Source organism: Labrus bergylta, chromosome 2 (assembly GCF_963930695.1).
Source record: "Labrus bergylta chromosome 2, fLabBer1.1, whole genome shotgun sequence".
NCBI lineage: Eukaryota > Metazoa > Chordata > Actinopteri > Labriformes > Labridae > Labrus > Labrus bergylta.
The window spans coordinates 24261160-24282739 of record NC_089196.1 but is presented as its reverse complement, the minus strand read 5'-3'; the positions used below and the strand labels follow the sequence as shown (position 1 = coordinate 24282739).

At 41.7% G+C, this 21580-nt stretch overlaps 1 protein-coding gene across 1 annotated transcript in view; it reads right to left on the bottom strand.

Moving 5' to 3' along the window:
* The window catches only part of fbxl17 (F-box and leucine-rich repeat protein 17), a 238574-nt gene that overhangs the window by 215668 nt on the left and 1326 nt on the right, over window positions 1-21580 (bottom strand). Inside the window, exons 2-6 of the mRNA XM_020630424.3 lie at window positions 19804-20324; window positions 18471-18863; window positions 18126-18248; window positions 17732-17989; window positions 17395-17526 (exon numbers count right to left, since the gene is read on the bottom strand). Coding sequence (XP_020486080.2) covers window positions 17395-17526; window positions 17732-17989; window positions 18126-18248; window positions 18471-18863; window positions 19804-20304 — 1407 coding nt within the window. The 5' untranslated portion in view covers window positions 20305-20324. The remainder of the gene's footprint in view (window positions 1-17394; window positions 17527-17731; window positions 17990-18125; window positions 18249-18470; window positions 18864-19803; window positions 20325-21580) is intronic.

The following is a 21580-nucleotide window of genomic DNA, read 5'->3' as shown; positions in this document are numbered from 1 at the left end:
CATGCACTACATAATACAGCAGTATAATAATACTGTGGTCACTTATATACCAATACATTTTATATTATGAGGCAATGTCTGTTTGTTCAGAAATGATAAACAGAAGTGCTAGACATGTGTACAAGAATGCTACAAAAAAAAAGCATCTGAAGAAACAGGCAACTCTTTGATCATTCATCTCGTAACTCCAAAACATATTCTCTACTTTTTGATTTAAAAACAATAATATTCAGTGAAGACCTCTGCGGAATAAATGTTAATAGGTTTAATTTTTTTCTGAACTGTTTTGTGAAACAAGTTTTGGTTTTTGTTACAACTTTTCTGTTGCACACTTACCTCATCAAAGTGCCCTGAGAGAGTGCAGCCTTTATGCCATGCTCATGTATTTTTGTGTTGTTGTTTTTTTAACGAAGCAGGAATTGTAATTTTCTCTCTTGTTAGCAGTGTAAAATTCTTTAGTCCAAAACTAAGAAAAGAAAATGTTTATTTTCCTCAGACATTGATATACTGAGCCTGGTGGAAGTTCCTTAAAACTTATGAAATAAGTTAAAGCACTTACATTGAAATCCTCAAAGCCAACTCTGCAATCTAAAAATGATCTTCAGTTTTTTCCGAAAACAGAAACTTTCTCAAACCGATTTGAGTCTTTAACTTTGGTGATTTTGGTTGAAAAATTTCATATGGCACTTTACACAGACTTCCCTGGCAAATTCAACTTCCCGTGTCACTACATCGTGAATCCTTTCTGTGGGATTATGACATAAATGAGGCGTAAACAGGAAGTAAAGGACCAAAGAAGAAGTTGACAGCAAAGGATAAAAGAAGAAAAAGTCAACAGGAAAATGTCGGCAGCAGTGAAAAGATGTTCACCAAGAGGTAAAACTGAATCCTTTACTGCAGTGAACGGTTACATTAATCTGTTATTATTTTCCTCTAAGCATGTTGTTCTTGGTCTCACTGTTCCTTTTTTTTTTTTTTTACATTGGCTCAGACATTGACACTGAATAGCCTTGGACAGATGTACATCAGTCATAATGTAACGTATCATAATATATCAGGGCCTGAGGATTGGCTCTGGTTGGCTGGACCTGGACAGAACTCCTCCGACTTCAAACATTAAAATCATCATTAAATATCATTTCTGGGTGCTCCCATGAACTAGACCCTTAACCCTGACTCTTTCCTTTTCTATCCAGCCAAATTACTTCACATCAAGTTTAAATCTCTTTATATCATCTATCAAGCTGCAGGACTCTCAGACAGGAGTGTGAGAAAGTGTAAAAAGGGGCTAAATCGTCTTCCCTTGATACAACCCTGTAGGAAAAGTGAGGTTTCCCTGACCCAGTGCCGCACAGAAGACTCCCTCGAGACCACAAAGTCCCTCTACAGTCTGCACAGACATCCCCTGGCACATTTCTGTGGCACCCGACATAGTGCAGGGAAAGTTTATATATAGGCTGTGTGTGTGTGTGTGTGTGTGTGTGTGTGTGTGTGTGTGTGTGTGTGTGTGTGTGTGTGTGTGTGTCTCTAGCTGTAGTAATCCCACGCTACTCTGGCACGGCTCCAGCAGACATGGGAACATCACAATGGATTACTCATGGAAGAGAGGGATTTACAGAGGAAGAGAAAGAGATCAATGGAGGAAGATACAGTAAGAGCCAAAAGAGTTTCCTGAATACCATTAGCCCACACAGTCCAAGTTAAAGAGGGGAAATAAGTTTAGGATTACCATTTCTATCAATAGAGATCTGATAAGCCAAGGGAAGAAAGGAACAAGAGGAATATAGAAAACCTAATGGCAGCTAGCACAAGTTGACTCATCCTGCACTCAGGGGGATTTTTTTTCAACCAATTACAAAGCTTTGTCGAAGCTAACGATTCAATCGAATTCATCCAAAAGTTATGTCCCGCCTTCTATGTTGTGATCGGTTCTATCCTGTTTCAGTTGGAAACACGTCACGACACAGCATTTAGAGATAATCTCCATGTTCCCTTTAATGTCTGAAGCCTGGCCCTTAAAGATTTTTAAAATCTTTTGGTCAAACGCTACATTAGTCAATAAACACGGCAGACGACGGGCAGGAGGAATTTGCGATGGTTTTTGGAATACTTTTTCCTGCTTACATCGCAATTGGCTTTGGAATTGTTCAAGTGACAGTACAGAGTGCAGCTCGGCAGCGATCGGGGTTAACCCAACACACAACAGGTGATCGGGATGTATTTGAAATCGGGGCGGGCCAAGTGTCTCACCAAGCAGATCATATATTGGGAGTATTCAGTTCATCCAATATTCAGCCGTAAGTACAAGATGTGTGTGAGCCCTGCTACACTCATTTAGAGTTTTTTCAGTTCAAGATAAAAAATAAATTACGCAAGTTTATATCTGTCAATGTTGGTGACATATAACACCAAGGGGAAAAGGACTGACGAGGGGGCGCAGATGGCCTAGCGGTTAAGTCGTGCTCTATGTACTAAGGCTATGGTCTTACAGGGCGGGCGGCCCGTGTTCGGGTCTGACCTGTGGCTCCTTTCTCGCATGCCATTCCCCACTATCTCTCTCTCTCTCTCCCCAGTTTCCTCTGTGTCCACTGTCCTATCAAATAAAAGGCAAAAAGCCACAAAATATGATAAATAAAAACAAGGACTGACTTTATTTTCAACAGAAAAATGATCTGAACTCGACTGAAGTCCTTATTCTTAAGATAAATGCTATTTCTCAAGTATCTAATAAGATTGGGAGCAGCTGCTGAGTCAATAGCGAACAGTCAAGACTATGCGAGACGATGTAAGTCAACCATGTAGCCTACACAGAAACTCTCTCTCTCTCATACACTGACACACACACACACACACACACCCCATCATTCTCCCACCAGGCTCAGCTGCTCCTCTACCTCCCACCACACTGACCTTCACCTGTCACACAGGCTTCATATTTACAGTCACCACAGCCCATCTGCCCACACTCAGCCCCGACTGTCAATCAGCAGCAAGCCGCCTCCCCCTCTGACGATCCATCAGCGGGGCCCAGAGCGCTGAACCACCCCATCCGGCGCAAACACCCACATCAGCATGCAGTGATCCACAGTTTGATGCTACACATTTTGCTGAAACTGATTAAAACTCAAAATGTGTTCATCTTAATGACTTTGTTATCCCGCAAAAATACACTTAAATACCTGATTTCATACCCTTTTACCTAAATATACCAATGATTAAAAAAGCTCCTTAGTGCAGATTTGACTCCATGTCTCCCAGTAGAGAACATACACTACGTGTGAGAATATGAAAAGAAATAAACAGAACTTGTGAAAACTGTCAGCTTCTCAGCTAAGGGTGAAAACCTTCTTGTCTTTACAACATGCTGCTAAAAGTCCTTGTTTAATTGTATGTAATGAAGGACAGATGTGAAATTGGACAGCCACGACCTCCACAGCTTACTATATCAACAGTCTATGTGTTATGAGATGCCTTGGCAGCCAGTTGTGTGCAGTCATTTCTTATTAGTCATAATTTCAGTCCGGCACAGGAATGAAAAGGTCGCCTACAAATTCATTTTGAGCAGACACACACCTGTGTTTCTGGTAATAGCTCATTTTTTCATCCCTTCACTGCTGTCTAGAAAAGTGGGGCAAATGCTTCAGGTAGAACAGCATGCTAAGAGTTCTCTCTCACACACACACACACACACACGCAGAGAGAAATCCTCGCCTGCAGGTAGTATTGCCTGAGTGGGGGGGCCACTGGATTCAGCCCCCTGCATCTCAATGACAGCCGCACATCCATAGGGATTTATCTAAATGCAAATCAGCTGCCTTCACTTGAACAACAACACACATAATTTACTTTGCATGCCCCAAAACACACAACGCAGTCGGGCATGGCGAGCCAGCAAGGCAGGCAGCCGGGCGGCCCCCTTCGGCTCTACCTTCCGCTTTTATCTCCGCCCTCTGGAGCACACTCATTTTCACCAAATTCACATTTAATTGAGAGCTAATTTAGCTGAGCAGAATTCACACTCGTAGGCAGATCAGATAGCAGCAAAAGGAGGAAAATAAAAAGGAAGATTTGAGGAGAGAGGAGGGAGATTGTATTAGGAGAGGCAGGTGACAGAAAAAATCTTCGGAATCAATTTGATTGACAGGCGGGGAAAAAAGAGGAGGAAGAGGAATTTCCAATTTTAATTTGTTTGAAGGCTTAAAAGACAGAAATCTCACTGATATGCAGAGAACAAGTTTCACAGATATTTCAGCTGAAGGCTTTTCATCATGAAATCCAAAACCGGCTTTTTAACTCTGACACAGAGAAAAAAAAATGTTTTTATTCGATAAGTAACAACGTCTATCGAACTTCTGTTCACCTCAATGACCTGTGCTTTCCTTGCCAATGTTAAAGATGACCCAGAGCAAAGTGAAAGTTGTCTATGCTGCTTTTAGGACCTCCAACCTGGTGCTGTAAAGTGATCTAAGCTTCAAAAGGTCATCCGGGGTCTCTGCCATAAGGAAACCAGCTCCTTGACGCTGCCTGATGCTTTCTCCGCTTCCACATAGCTGTTAATTAGCCCGGCTAAGTGCACCATTAATCGATTGCTTGTCTCTATGCTATATCTCATATCGGTGTTGCACTCTGGCAACGCTGGGCGAAGAAATGTGAGGTTCAGGAAGTCACACATTTCCACTGGTGAAATACTGGCGCTGGAGAGAGAGTAAAAGCTGTTACTCATAGACAGGCGTGGGAGATGTACTGATGGCAACGGAAAAATAAAGCATTCTTTAAACCGATTTTTATTACTTCTCTGGACAAGTGGCTGTATATTCTCCAAGGAACACAAATCTGAAATTTGCATGAACCAAGAAGTTAAAAAGGCAAACTTTGTCAAAGAAACACAACTTGTAATCTTCATTTGAATGTACCGAAGGCGAACAATATATTTACTAAACCTTGGTCCCAATAGGTCAAATGTTTGCAGAGTAAGTTTACTGCAATGAATTCAGACTTTTGAGTCGGGTTTATAATGAATGCTCATATTGTGATAATGATGAAAATGTGAGTGATTGTGCAGCCCTAATGGCTCATGATTAAGCTTGTAGCTCATTCACTGTTGGGATGATTCATACATTAATTTAGCAACAAATGATGTTCTTTCCTGCATTTAAAATACTACAGAGTTCAAATCAGGTCCTGCCTTAACACACATCATGCTGCTAACCTGACAGATATTTCCATTGCCGGCTCTCGCCATTTTGGTGCCCTAGGCGAGATTAGGATTTGGCCTGTATGACCTATGCCCTGGATATTTCAAATCAACTCAGCTGTTTAGCCGATCCCTGTCAACTCACACAGACAGGACTCCTAATGGTGATACAAACAACTGATTTTAAAGTTTAAAAAGTAACTGAAGTATTTTAACCCCAATTTAAAAAGCACATACCAGTACTACTGTTTATTTTCCTTGTAAGATGTGATATTTCATATATTTTCATTCGCTCAATAAAAGGTCAACATAGCATTTCTTATTAAAGTAAATCAATTACATTTACATGAGTGGTAGTCAAACATCACAGCATAAAGTTGCCTGTGTACAAAAGAGCTTTCTTTAAGCATGAAGCTCTAAACAAAAATGTGAAAATAGTCTAATTCTGTAGAGACACTGTAAAAAAAAAAAAAGTAGAACAGCATGATCTACAGCTACCATTCAATGGAACAGAGAGGGTTTTTCTGACGTCAAGACCCGCTACAATAAAAGACCCAATCCTCCAGAAATAGCCTGGCATGCCTCTTAGAAACCCGCTTCTGAGAAGGGGGAAAAAAGGGCTCACACAACTGCAGACCATTTCAGTCAGCATTCCTGAGGCGGGTTGTCCTTGAGAAGATGGACAAGCTGCAGCGAGGCGGAGGCCAACAGGCGCAGAGATCGACAGAAACGAAGAAAAATATATTAAGTAGATGGAGGGAAGCATTTTAGAGCAAGCTAAGAGAGAGGGAGAAAACAAGACAGATGGGAATAAAAACATCAACTAGACAAACCAATTGAGGGACGGACAAATGTACTGTACTGAACAAGAGCAGAGAGAGAGAGGAAGATGCCGGCAGAAAGTGTACAGGTGAGGGAATCCCGATTACAGCATGACCCTGTTAACCCCAGAGGCTCGTTAGAGTCTCGTTACAGCAGCGTTCTCAAGGCCCATCCTCTGTCACACCTTCATTAAGCCCATCGACCCACTGTGCTTATTAAACACATTCATTACCCCGAGTATCGAACCGCTGCTGCTACCACAGGCCCCCAGAATGCATCACAGGCGGGAGGCAGAAGGCTGACGTCTGTTGGAGGCTAAGAGAGTGAATGACACATCACCTATAGACGTTCATACAGAGGCGCACCTTTCTGCCTCTTATCAATCATCACTAATGAAGTCGGTGATTAGAGCTGCGCTGGCCTCTCAATCACAAAGAGACCTGTGTGTGTGTGTGTGTGTGTGTGTGTGTGTGTGGGGGGGGGGGGGGGGGGGGGCATGGCAGGGGGAGGGGGAGGGGGAGGGACAAAATTGAGAGGGAGGATATGGCTCGTTTGAAACAGGAGGGGCGATGGGATGACCATTAGCGTGAATGGGATTGAGAACAGTTTTAAAGGGAAAAAGAACTGTTACTGTTCCAATACTAATCTCCATTCACAATCTTGGGGGGATGGGGGGATGGGGGGATGGGGGGATGGGTGGGGGGGGGGCACAAAATAGTCTGTGTAGAGAGTACAAGAGGCAGAACACATAGGCCTTCATTAAATCCTGGATCCCACCGACTATCATCTGATGAGGATTTTGATTTTTATCAAACATGAATAAACCGATATCTCCATGAATGACCAGCTAAAACATCGTCTCCCAACTCCAAATCCTTTAAATTCTCATTGCTCAAATTGCTTGTTGTTGACGCAATAGTTGGCTGTCCCTCCCAGAGGCTATATCATTGTCCCACATCAGCAGATGGGACTCCAGGGTTGTTCCTATACCAACATCAGCCTCTGATACAGCCTAAACTGTGGAATTGTATATCAGATAGAAGGGGTGGCAATCCCAGGGTAACTTACAGTACAATAAGCTTGATATAAGTGTCCCTTGAAAAACGCCAATATTAGAGTAAAAGTTGAAATATTGTGAGACGATCTAAATGATTAGAATAAAGCATCACAATATCTGATTAATGGAAGAACACAAAATGCCCCTAAAAAAGGTCAACTGCGGGATTCATGTAATTTTTCACTGCAATTTGGCTTCAGTTTTACAACTTACTACACTTAACTTCTTTTCAGCCCCTGTCTGACATTTTCTGGCTATCTTTGACTTTATCTGGTTTGATAAGTTTGTTCAATAACTTCTGTTCATGTCATACTGTAAATGCCATCGTGAGGAGTCACCTAGAAGTGACCTATAAGTCAAATCAGCATCTAGAGCCCCATTTCACATATTGAAATATTAATATTTTGCAATTCAGTCATGATGACAATATAGTACAATATCGATATTTTGTCCCATCCCTATCAGTGTGCCAGTCAATGAGCCTATCCAACATCCTAACCAGTTAGCAAGCAAAGAAAAATCAACTGATTCCATGGAAATGATCAGGTGACCAAAACAAACATTAAGAAAGTCATGATAACAGTTAGAGAAATGTCAATGTCAGACAACAAACAGCAAAAAATGACGTTGAATCGTAGATTAATGGAGCAGTTCGACTCTCTCTTCTTCCACATTTCTTTCTTTTCTCCACAGCGCAGGACCGGAGTGCATCCCCAAGGAGGCCCATTCATCAGGATACATAGAAACTGGTCCAGTGAGATTAAGGCGAGGCCTCCATCCTGGCTGCCTGCGCTTTCTTTAAATGATGACATCATTTCAGCCCATCTCAAACTAAAGGAAAACTCATCATCAGAAAGAGGGAGAGGAAGGGAAAGAAGCGCAGAGAAGATTAAGAAGAGTAAAGGGCGTGAGCGAGGTGTCGGGAAGGGCCATGAATCATGGTGACATCTCTGGCTGGGTGTCAGGAGCTACGGCTGTCTGGAGCTGGATAAACAGAGGGCCTCTAAAGCAGTGCTCTTTAAACTCCGGCCAGGTCAGAGCCCAGAACTGGCCCTCAGGAGGGAATGGCCGCCAAATTCTATCATCAGAAAGTTCCTGGCTGTTTTGTTGCCTAAACCTTTCCAACCTGCTGGATCAAATACAAAATATTACATTCAGATTGAATGCCTAGTGATGTACAATCAACAGTTTAGAAGTTAAGAGGAGAAAAGAAGGATACACAGACACTTCTCAGACTGCAATTACAGATTATTTTCATTAATGATCGACCGATTAGTTTCTGGATTTGTGGAGGAAACAACAAAACACGAGCGTCACAATGTTCTAGAGCACAGGTGTGTGTTATTTAATGTTTCGCTTCATCCTAACTCAAGTCCCAAAATCTCAACAGTATGCAATTCAATTTTAATTTACCCAAATGTCAGACAAAGAAAAGCTGATTGTTTTGCCAACTCAACTAGAAACATTATTTAAATGAGTTAAAGAAGAGCCTCAGTGGTAGACCAGAGCAATCAATCCTTTTTCCTTTGTTATCGTGACATGAGCAATCAACGTAAACACATGTCAAAAGTTTGAGTTCACAGCGTTTAATGAGATATTTGTCACAGATCATATTGATCCCACAATATTGAAGACTGTTACACTGTTTCAAAATGCTTCTCATATCTGACAGGACTACTTCCTGGTCATTGGTTTATAGAGCATAACACTGGTGGGAGTTTGGTTCAATCAACCTGTTATAACATGTTTAAAAGCATTAAAAAAAAAGATCAAATCATAAGCGAGTACCATCTCAGCTCCCCCCCCGTCTCAGGCTGTGTGCTCAGCCGGAGTACGCAGCAATGAACAGAGAAGGATTGGAAATGGAAGTCACATCCACATTAACATTCTTCGCTGCTTTCCCTGATACTCAGGTAGCTGCGGGCCAATGCTTGATAATGTCATGAAGATGAGTGCTGCTACAACGTCTGCAGTGCTGAGAGATAATGTATTACAACTGAAAAGGCCGTTCACAGTTTCTAGCTACAGGTGAGAAATTGCCCCTTTTTTTTTTAACAGTATTCAGATTCTTAGAGACATGCCTGTCCAAAAACATGAAAGGTTCAAAGAGCTGCTGTACACTCAAACTTTGACGTCAGTGCAGGAAAACCTTCGAGGCCAAGCATCAACAGGACGTGAAGCAGAAAACTCAGACTGTGATTACTCCTCACTACTTCTACATCACGTCCCAGGTGAATTAATTCCCCAAATAATTAAAATACATTGCTCAAATATTAGTACTGCTCACCTTTCAGACATCAGTATGGGATCTTTATGTGCACTGTAAGTATAAGAAACCCTCAGCTCTATTTGACTGCCTCTTCACTCACTGCTCTTTTCCAGTCTTACTGCGCCCTCTGCAGGTGAAAAGCAGGAACATCAACTACACTGCATGAACTGGTATCACTGAAAGAGTGAGTGCTTCAGGTGTTGTATCTAACTTAACACACCAGAAAATGAGTGTCCATATACAATATCCTTTACACTTGACTTTAAGTCAATATAAAGGGGATCATTTTTCCTCTGAGGCACACTGGTTTAAAAGCACACTAGCGAACATCTTATTCAAATAACTGCATCTACAAAATACCTCAGTGTAAAAGGTTGATCTGACACCATCTCATAACAGTTGGTGGCACATGTTGTCTTAAAAATGCAACAGGTGAAGGTGTACTGATCAGTGTGTGTATAATCAGATGATCTCTTGTACCTTGTCTCAGAAAAGAAAAAGATCAAATATGAAGCAAATAAAATTCAGTGTTGAAACACAAAAATGTATAAAACTAAAAAGCTTGATTCAAAAAAATCCAGACATAGTAAAAAGTGTATAATATGTAGATTTCCTCAAATAATCATCTTTAGTCCCTGCCTGATGGATCTGTTCAATTTTTACTAATATATTTTTGATTAACTTTAAATTATAGTATATCAAAAGAGACGCTGGTGGACGAGTGGTTAGTTTGAGCGCCCCATGTACAGACTGAGGCTCCTCGAAGCAGGTGGTCTGGGTTCCCCTCTGGAATCCAACTCTCCCAACTCTATCCACTGTCTTTTCAAAATAAAAGGCATAAAAGCCCCAAAATGGAAAAAAAGAACAAAAGCATTTGATTGCAGCTGATTCCGTACCCATGGGGATAACATTTTTGTTTTAAACTTAGGCTGGTAAATGAAACAATTTAAACAATCTATTACTACTCGTACTGTTACTAGATGAAGTCTCTGGTCGCTTCAGCTGCTCTGCATTTATGCGAAACTCATAAATTTGACTCTGTCAATTTTGGCACTGTGTCACTCTTAAACAGAAGGCAGCTCCATCGGCTGTTCTACTCGTCAATCATAATGTTTGCTATTGATTGACTTTGACAAAGGCCAATGCTTTTGACCTTTCTATGAGCCTGTCTGACTTAAAGGGAGCCTCAAGCCCCTTCACGATCGTCTTTTAAAGAATTTATTTTACCTGAGTATTGATAGAGTCATGGAAAAGACGTCTGATGCTGATGCTATATCTTTTCATTTGGTGATAAATGTTAAAAAGGGAAAACAATATGCCAAGGTTAAATAACCCTTTTGAGGCACACTTCACAGTCTGATTATTCCAAAAGTGCTCTCACTTTCCTCTCTTTTTTTTTCTCATCCCTTTAAAACTTGTTTTGTTCGTGGGCAGACGGCGGAGGAAACATATCGACGATTTCTGTGTCTGAGTGCAGCCGGCTGTCCAAGTTAAAGTCAGTGCTCATTAATGCATCTGATTACTCTTCAGGCATTGGCTAATCAGCATCCACCTCATACACACACACACACACACACATATACGGAGCAGCTTTTTGGGGACACAGATCGATACTGAGGCACTTGAAAAGAGCAATGAAGAGGAGGATATGGGAGAGAGGAATTTGCTCTTAGCTTAGACGACATACTGAGAATGTAAGCAGAGGGGGACGGTGGAAATAAAAGTTTTGAGGAGTACAGAACACAAAGCTCACGGCTGACCTAATGTCCTTATAGTAAGACAGACAGGTAGGGTAGAAACAAAAAACATTTCTTTATTGAGCAATGAACCCAGCGCAATAAATTCAACTAGCTTCGAACACTCAAAAGTATATTGTTCACAAAACATTCTCCACTTAATCAATACCGCACAATCTCACCAACAGACAAAAAATTTCATTTTTTTTTTAAAGGAAACAAGGAGTTAATTTCTTTAAAACAAAATGTATGTGCATTTTCTTTCTCATTCCATGGAAAGGTAAAGTCAGAGTGAAAACACATGCAGCTCACCCTTAAAACTTCAGGAAATTTCCAGGAGTTTTGTGCACTACATGTGTGAACGCAAACGGCAAACGGATTTTCACCCCGACGTATTCCTGCAAGCACCCTCGTAAAATATCAGCGAGAATTCCGGTTAAGCCTGAATGTGAACGCAGCGGGTACTATTTCAGGAAAATTCAGCACAAGCAGTGGGTCGGGGTAATGACACTTATATCCTGCTACCACTGTGGGAAGGGTGTGATCTTAAATGAATTAATTAATTAATATTTCAGGGGGGATATTTTCCTGATTTTTTTCAAGAAAGTTTCAGAAGTGCATGTGTGCACCAAGAGCTGAAGGAGAGAATCTAGTTTACTTGATGACAGGAAAGCAGGGGAGTTCAGGGTGGAAACAGTTCTTTAGTGTTCCTGTCTTTGACAAAAAATAATCCAGCGCCATTAGCAGTAAAACACACTGAATGCATCAAGAAACATCTGACAATCAACATCCTGAAAACTCCTGTTCATAAGGACTGGAGGGGATTGGAGGGATCATGATGAGGAGATGGACAATGCACCGTGTGTGTGGGTGTGTGTGTGTGTGTGTGTGTGTGTGTGTGTCTCTATATCTAATTACAGTCAAATACAAGACCAAAGTTTCCAAAGGACAGTCCAGCTCATCTTGCAGCTATTCTTTTCATCTGCTCTCACATGTGTGTTTTATAAACGAGGCCCCTGTGTGATTCAGTGTGCGTTACGTAATGTCAAAAGGTCCATCCCATAACAACTGACAGCCATCATTATCACTCCCTTTGTCTCTGCGCTCCCTCTAATCTTGCTAATTTAATCTGCTAATGTCAATATACAATATAATGTGAGATGATGTTTGATTGGAGCCTCGCTGTCAATCCCCCTGCCAGAGAAAACCAGACTAGCTGACAAGCCGGACAGACAGACAGCCAATCAGAGGCTCCGTCACTGACCGCAGGCCAAGAAACACCGTTCACTCTGACAGTTCGTCTTTTTCTGTGTTTTTCGAGTTCTTCCACACACTGACGCATCCTTTCCAATCCCAAAACGCAGACGTAAGAGAGAGGGAGAAAAAGTGCGGGAGAGAAGCTCTGATTGTACATGCAGAAGTGGTAATTACACCTAAATTGGGGGCACATGGTAATCTATGTTAGGTCATCTCCAATTCCACTTACATTTCCACATTTTGCACTAATTAAAACTGTAAATAGTCGGTACAAGAGAGAGAGAGAGAGAAAGTGTGAGTGTGTAGGCAGAGACAATGTCTTTGAGATGAGGCCAGAGGAAGTAGCTTCACATCACATTGCAGGAAAATTAAGTGCACACTGTTTGATTTTAACAAGACAGGAGTGCAGATAAAGTAAAGTAAGAGAGGAAAAGAAAGTGGGAAAATGCTTCCGCAGCAAAAATGTTTGTAGATTTTGACGTGCGTTTAATTGGGAGGAGGATCGGAGCGCGGTTACCGACACGTAAAAAGGTGGGTGACGAGAGGATTCTGCAGCTTATATTCGTCCAGCCGGTCGGTTCCTTGAAACTGACAGAACTCAAGAGTTTAACTTTCAGTGTTGTCTTTACCCTCCCCCTGTGGCAAATTGAAGTGAGATGAGGAAAAGGGGAATTTGCTATTCTCTGAGCCTTTGCCCTTCGAGGTGCTGGAAGAGAGCGGAATATGAATGGGGGTGGAGAGATAGAAAAACACTTCAGAAGATGAAAACGAGCTTTGAAAGGCAACTGGTGCAATATAACCGACTGTGGCATAAATACTGGATGAACGTGGATAAAGAATGCAGGGTAGGTGTCAAAAGGAGTGCTGCACAGAGACACCAGACTCACCTGCCTTTCATAAAAACACTCACTCTGAGTCCAGGGTTATCTGTAGCCCTGGGCTGATGTGGCCCCGGGCTAACAAGCAATGAAAGGGTTAGCGTCTAAACGTGTATAAACACCATTTAGAAACGCGCTTCACTACTGGATACAACCTCAGATTGCATTAACAAACTTTGTCATTTGTTAAAAAATGACAATTCAGTTTCATGAAAAGATGTGCTGTCTTTTAGCTCCTTCTTGTGCAATTAAAAGGAAGAATTTCACATCTTGCATCATCGCAGAGACGTACCTCAGCTCCTCGTAAGAACCCCCAAAACTTTCCTCCACTTTAACAAAGTTCATTTTCAACTACGACGGTTTTAATTTGTGGTTTCCTGATGAGCATTACCATTAACAGATTTACTACTAATAATGTTTGCACAAGCACTGATTAAATATTTCCTTAAGGCTACAAGCGGCTTTCCCTCAGCCTAACTCTTAAACCTATTTAACCATCTACAGAGCCAGATATGGCCTTAACACAGAGAATAATAAGACCCTCCAGTGTGGAACTGAAACCACAACTAAGACAAGCAGGAGGGAAGGAGAGAGAGATGAAAAAAAAATGCATGAGTGTGCACATGGCAGAGGGGGAAAGAGAGGCCTAGTGAAAGACCACACAGAAGCATCCTGCAGCAATTCAATTATTCAATTTTAGAGGAGGAGGAGGGGAGAGAGAGCGAGAGAGAGAGAGAGAGAGAGAGAGAGAGAGGGCAGATCACACAAGGGAAAGGCTCGCCCTCATCTGTGATTGATTAGGAGAGACAAAGACAGGATCCTTGTACCACGAAAGCCAGCAGAGAGACGAGGAGAGGAGAGGAGAGCAGAGAGGCTTTCACTGTATCGGCCCGCGACTACACGATTTACTGTGCACTAAAAACTAAAAAGCCCATCTAAATGCTGTTTCCTGGATCAATTCATGGTCAGAATAGAAGTTCAGCTCACAGAGGAAGGTCCCAGAAGTGTTACACGATTCTTCTTTCCTTTTCCTTTTTTGCATAAACCTTTCAGATGAGCCTTTCTTTCTGCGCGGCTTCAAACGCTTTTTTTTTTTTTTTTTGGTCTATAAACAGCTGGCCACGGGTAAAAATAGATCTTTATAAGTATAAATAGATGAGTCACTCTAAACTCTTTATATGTGATGCAATACAGTCAAGCCAATATCTTGTATCATTTTAAATTCAAGTCTAACAGACAAAAGCAACATATTAAGATAAATCCTGTTAATTTCACACATATCTCTGGATCCTAAGTTTCTAACATAACTCGAAGACTATTTACAGAATTTTCTTCACGAGAGTTGTTACCAATCCTACCATATTGAAACCCATTTCGAGGCTTAAAATATGAGAGGTTCTGGGAACCAAATATTGGGTAATTTCTTGGTTTTATTTGCAACAAATTGCAAGCAAACTCCTGCACACTGTCTGCACAATTGCAGACATTGGCAACGTTTCAGCACCAAAATGTGGTAAATGTAATTGTAGGATTTAGACAATGCCCCCTCTTTCACGTGTTGCACCTTTAGTTAAGAATATGAATTAAGGTTTGGAATTTTTCCACAGCTTCTGGCTGAAGACCGGTCCAACCAGTCCAGTTGCCTTTGGATCAAGCTTTGAATTTACCATGACATGGATGACTGAGAACCTTCACAGACAAAGCCTCATTGATCATTAGAAAAACAGAGATTGTACGGTTTTAAACACGTGGTATCAAAAAGTATCGAACATTTTGTCAACCTTATTTCTCACAAAGCAACGTTATATGTTTCATGAGAAGTTGGAGGAGGGAACCGTGGTTAGGATTTCAAGCTGTCAGAAAGAATAAATGGCCTCTGCGGAAATATGCAAGGGTTTCTGGGTCGTCTTAATTCCTGGCAAACTAAATGACAATTTTAGGCCGAGCGAACCAGAGTGCGTAGACATAACAATTCCCATATAAGCTCGGCCCCATTTCTCTGCACCCTAATGACAGGAGGCTAGAATAACTGCGACCGTTCCACGTCTGAAAAATGATTGTCTGAAATTGATACTGCTGCGCTGAAATGTTATCTGCAGCAATATTAATCTCTCACCCAGAGGTAATCGCTAATTTCATATACTATTAAGTTGATGAATGGGGTTTTAACAAACTGAGCTTTTGTTAACAACTTGAAGTAGACCAATTCATCAAGGTCGTGATTACTCACAGCCTGCAGAGAGAAAAAATTAGCGGGAAAAGAGCAAGAGGAAGATCTTATTACAAGGGCTTAGAAACAGACGTGCCAAATGAAAATGTATGTTCTCTATTAGACATTCAACTTTAATGACAAATTCAGCGAAAAGAGGACATGTGGTGGGGGAATGCATGACTCCACAACAGCTGCTTTCATGAGTTCATTATAAACAGTGACACCTAGTGTTGAATCTGCTGTACTTGATGATTATGTAGATTGAGCAGTCAAACGTCTGAACTACATTAATGAGCTCGCGTTTCTCTTGTAGAGATAGCTGATCAAATATATTTTACATTCATGTAACTGCAAAATCACGCAACTAGAATCATAGTGATCAGATGTTTTAAGAAACGTGTTAAATTCAGATACTTTAGCTTGTTTTATGAAAACAGAGCATAACTTTCACTCCCTGACCCCGTTCACTCCAACGTGTGCCTTTAAAAAAAGTATAATTATTGATCAGAGTTTGTTTTGTAACTGTTAATGAAAAAAACAGACACAGCCTGAGCACTACTCAGGAGATGAGAAAGATCTTATCAAGCCTTTCATTGGAAAGGATAAGTAACATACTAAAGGCTTAAGAGTGGAAGTTTGAACAATTGTCATTTTTACTTTAAACACTTTCTATACTCAGCGTTTATCACAAGTCTGTAAGTTAGTTTGAGTAGATTCTCTTTTTATGACAGGAGAAGCAATTTGTTTTTTCTTGCATCAACTTTATGTCTTCATATAGTTTTTTTTACTGGATTTAACAGCTGTTTTTCATGGTGCTAAAAATGTAATCGAAATATATTTAAATGCTTATGCCCCATAAATTCCTGACCATAACTACACTGACTTGCTTCCAAATGTTTTATTAGAGAGCTGTTTGCACATTCCTGTACTGATTTGGGAGAAGCCTGTGCCCCATCCTAAAGTCTTGTCAGTAAAGAGAGTGAGAGTTTGACAACTTGCCTGTTCAGAAGCTCTTGCTTTTGTGCAGTTATTGGATCTCCACTGGACCCGGGAGCCACAGCTTTTACCTAACACGGTTACTTTATAGCAGATTCTGTTGAATGTTTCACGATCTGTTTTCATGATCGAAGTGTCCAACTACACTGAGCAATCTCAGCACCAATATGTTTAAGAAACTACAACATAACTGAGCTCAGTTCTGACACAGACTCAGTCATGTATGGCTCACCTTGATGGTAAATGGACTTCTACAATTCTACAATTCATTTAGCAGACGCTTTTATCCAAAGCGACGTACATCAAAGAGTAAGTACGACACAAGCAAGGATCTAGTGTGGAGGAAAACAACGTCAGTGAGCGCAAACAAAAAGCTTTAAGTCTGATCGGACACTCATGTGCTGACAGACATCATCACTGTCATTATCAAAAAAAAAAAAAAAAAAACATCATTATCATCATCAATATCAGGCAAGACTTGAGACAGAATCTCACAAGGTTCGAGAAATAGTAGACACACTACCAACCCTTCTTTTTTTGTGAGGGAGAACCACAATCTACAAGATGTGATTTTCTCTCAAGTTAATCTGTGTGTGTTTATTGGGAAACGTGTTTTCATATTGCATACGTTTGTCTGCCGAAGAAAAGGTGAGGACTAAAAAAATGAAGAAGATAAGATGACAAAAGCAGAGAATGACCAGGTCCCAAATAACAGCTAAACGCTAAACAATCTTAACAGCGATGTACGTAGACATACTTGAATGTACAGGCAAACATCTAAGCCGGTGGTGCACTAGCAAAGAGTATACGATGCAAAGAGAGGGCCAAAGCTCTCGAACAATATTACATTAATGCCAGAATATAAGCAATGCTACCCATGGAGAACCATCACCAGACAAATGCACACAGATACTCGGCTCATGCGTGAGCAGGACAAAAAGCGAAAAGATCAAACAAGACTTGTGGGACTGACCATTTTGTTTTCTTGCAGGTATAGTCTCTGGAGTTTACGGCATCCTCTAGCCAAGGCCACCATGCCGTCATCAGAAATACCATAGCACTGACCCAAGTGGATGTCCCTCAGCTCGCTGCATTGCTCTCCCAGCTAGAGGGACAAAAGAAGAAATGATTTACTTTATGAGTTATTAAACACCCAAAATCTCCCCCATTTTAAATAGTAAAGAGTACGACTCCACTCTTTAATTGTAAAATGTAAAATAAGACAAATATTTCACAGACAAGCAAAGATTTAAAGGTCAAAAGTTGCCCTTTGGATCCCTTTTGTCTCCTTTCTGGCTTTAAATGCAAACCTTTTTCAGAGCTTCATCTGTTAGTTTGTCCTGGTTGCCCACATGCACCTTCACCAGCAGAGGGCAGTATTTAGCCAAGGAGGCCAGAGACGAGTCTCCAAGCTGTTTGCAGCGGTAGGCTGTGTACTTCTGCAGGCCTGGACAGTGAGAGGCCAGGGAGGACACGCCGTGGTCATGTACACCTCTGCAATCCGAGATGTTAATCTCTGTCACGTTCTGCCTACGGGAGGCTATTTTCACCAGAAGATCGTCATTCACCTGGGGAGCAGGGGAACAATGACCAACGTTTTTGAGGGAAAATGAAAAGACAAAGAGTCTACTACTCTTCTGAAAATACCAAACAATTCCTGAAAAGTTTCAGACAAAAAAAAAAGGCACTACACGATGTGCTTACTTGTTGCAGGCCACTGAGGTCGATTTGCTTCCAGAACTGGAAGTCCAAGCAGAGGTCCCTCCAGTACTTACAAACCAGAGAGGCACACAAACAGCGCTCCTTCACCGTCAAGTGGGAGAGCACCTGCATGGAGGGGAAAGAGAATATAATGCAAAGATGTATTCATCAATAGTTAAGATATTGCGGTTGATTTGTCAAAAAGGTAACCATTTCAGTTTACAGCATATATCCAATCAATATCAAGCTCTGGCTTATTATTCCAGTATCTGTTTTGTATAGAAGCAAACAAAAAACATATTTTATCATATCGAAAAAGTGAATTTTCATTATTTGAGGAAGTCTGACCTTGAGTAGGATGGAGGAAGGCAGGTGGTTGATACTTAAGTGATCAGCAGCGTCAAAACTTCTCGTCTGGGAGTCGTCATACTGATGGAGGCAGCAGGGGGACGAGTCTGAACTGTGGGGCAAATCGGCATGAAGTCCCAACCCACAGCAGCCATCAGCAGGTGAGGAGGAGGAGGAGGAGGAGGAGGAGGAGGCAGAAGAAGCAGAAGAAGAAGTGGAGGGAAGTGGACAGAGGGGAAGGTGACAGTGACCGGTTTCAGAGTTCGAGGCAGCCTCTCCCGCACCTCCTCCCACTCCTCCGTTCTCCAGCCCTCCGTCAGGGGCAGCGAAGGTGCAGCGTGGCTGCTTACAGGGGGTGCACCTCTGCACCTCTGAGCACTTCCTCTTACACACCTGTACCCAGAGACACACACAAATATCAGCCAGTGGGAAGCGGCCTTTCTTCAGACAACTCAAAACATATTGAACTGTGAAGAAAATTAAATCGTATTTTTGAACAATCTTCCACCACCCACATTCTGAAACATCAAATAAAAACACACCCCTACCCTTGGATCCTTAGTGAGAATTAAATAATACCGACTTATCATCCAGTTTGAAAAATCGGATGCTTTGAGTGTAAAGTTTGACACCTACATGTTTTTGATCATATCTTGAAAACACAAAAACGCACTATGAAATGTTAAGCTTTCAAATACTTGGACTTCTCTGCATGTACGTACCGTAAGACATTTCTAATGGACCCCATGTGTTCTAATATTTTGGCACCATGAACAAATGTTTCCTGCATTCTGTGGTGCTAGTTAAGATGAGATTGATATTTTTTGCCTGAATTGTCCCTTAAAAATAAGACATCCCTCTAAGATTCACGTGATCTTTTAGGTCACATTATTTCCAGTTTTTAAGCATTAGAATGCAGCCCGTTTTCTATTTTATAACATGGTATATACTGGGGTGGTTACATTCAGTTAAGATCTTGGTCAACAAACAAAATTTAGGCACTCAATAGTTTTAAATGACCTTTTCGGGGTAATGAGCATTAAGATGTTGCCTGACCTCTGGTGTAAAGCGTCAAATGTTCTCTAGTCTGAAATAGAATTAAATTCCACATGACGACATTCATCTGAGGAAGGACAAACCCTTCTGCTTCAAGAAAAAAAAGTCTTAATCCCATCTTGAATAAGTAGTAAACTTAGAATGTTTAGTATTGACTGAATGCAGCAGCACTTGGGAAGTCAAAGCTGTTAAGGCCTTCACAGGTTTGGGTCCATGCTGTACGCTCATTATCGATACTGTGCGTTACATTTGATGCAGCCCCTCCCCAGCGCCCTACCATCTCAGTGTTGTTGCTGTTGCAGCCAGACACAGGCACAGGTACAGGTATGGGCACGGGCACGGTCACAGACACCCCAGCAGTTCGAAACAGCGCCGGTGGTGGGATCAGTTTGGCAGGAACAGCTGATAAAAGACTCCTCCCTTGGCCCTCCCAGATAGCCAGCTCCCGTTGCGACAGCAGAAACTTGGAGCAGTCCTCAGGAGACGCGAGGGTTGCGTATCGCTCGGCAAGCTTTGAGGCGGCCGCTGCTCCGATTCCAACTCCGCCCACACCGGGGACACTGATTCCTGTGATGCTGCTGTGGCGGCACCCGCTGCCGTTGACGCCGGCCTCCAAATGGTCGCTGTCGTCGTCGAGACCGCTGCTGTTGCTGTGGACAATGAAGCAGAGCATGCAAGGCAGCTGCAGGAAACAGTTCCTCTTCTTCTTCTTCCTGTGGTGCAGCTTGCGTGTCCTCTTCTTCAGGCGGTAACCATTTTTCGAGAGAAGATGGCCCATATAGATGATTCAAGGAAACTCTGGAACAAGAGGAGGCAATTATTTCGATTGTTACAAACTGCTGAACAATTTGTTTCTGTCTGTATGTTGAAGGTTTGATACCAATACAGAAACAAAGCATTTTAATACACTGTTCAAACCCCTATTGTTATTCATTTAAAAGAAACAAGCCAAACACGTAGCACACATTGATGTTTTACAGTCTGACACAAGAAGTCTAACAAGAACTTTGCCAACATAAAATGGTATCAATTCAAAAGAAGTCATCAGGCTAAATCCACAACAATCACTCACAGATTATTTTAACCAGACCAGAGAAAACGTTTAGTCAGATTGTAGTATTTCACAGGCCTTGATAAAATTATCTGTGATGGAAACATTTTCACTGTAGTGACCAATTTTAACAAACCCAAATCTTGTTTAGAAAAGTCACTTGAGGGATGAATGCGGAAGCTTTTCCGACGCGTGCGCTGCTTAGCTCGAAGAAATTAACGCAGTCCATTGATGTTGTGATCTGGATATTTCATTTTTAAACACTTCTTATCAATAAAAAGGAAAATATGACGAACCACTATCCATGAATAAAACAAACAAATCCGCTTTGGATGCGTTAACTCCGACAGGCTGACACGGTAGAAAAACTTGTTTGCCTCCATTCAATCACCTGTCCCACCTCACCTGGAGCCCCGCTTTAAACACAGCATCCGCCCACTCGCCCAGGCTACACATAGTGTCCAGTAGAGGGCCAACACACACAACCAGAAGGAGAATACCATGACACAAAACAAACACATCATTTGCCTCCAACATTCACTGATACTGATATATTGTTATGGGGCCCATCTTGGCCGGAGAATATCAGCTAAGGATTGTGTAAATAAGTTTTGAGTGGAAAAATCACTTCATAAGAAGAGACCTGCATCTTCATTGGCTCCCTATTCATGCCAGAGCCGATTTTAAAAGGTGCTGCTGCTAACTTTTAAGATATTAAACGGTAGCGCACCATTGTATCTTACCAACCTGGTGAACCCCCTATGTGCCTGCCCGAGCCCTGCGTTCTCAGGGGACGGGTCTTCTGAGTGTCCCAAAGGTCAGAAAGAAGACAGTAGGTGAGCGGGCTTTTTTTACCTTCCGTGCACGGACACTTTGGAACAGTTTAAGCTCTGCACATTAGGCAGGCTTGTTCTGTTGAGGTTTTTTTTTAAAGCAAAGTTAAAGACCCATCTGTTTACTGTTGAGTATGAGTCATGATTTCTCTGTATGTTTTTCCTGCATT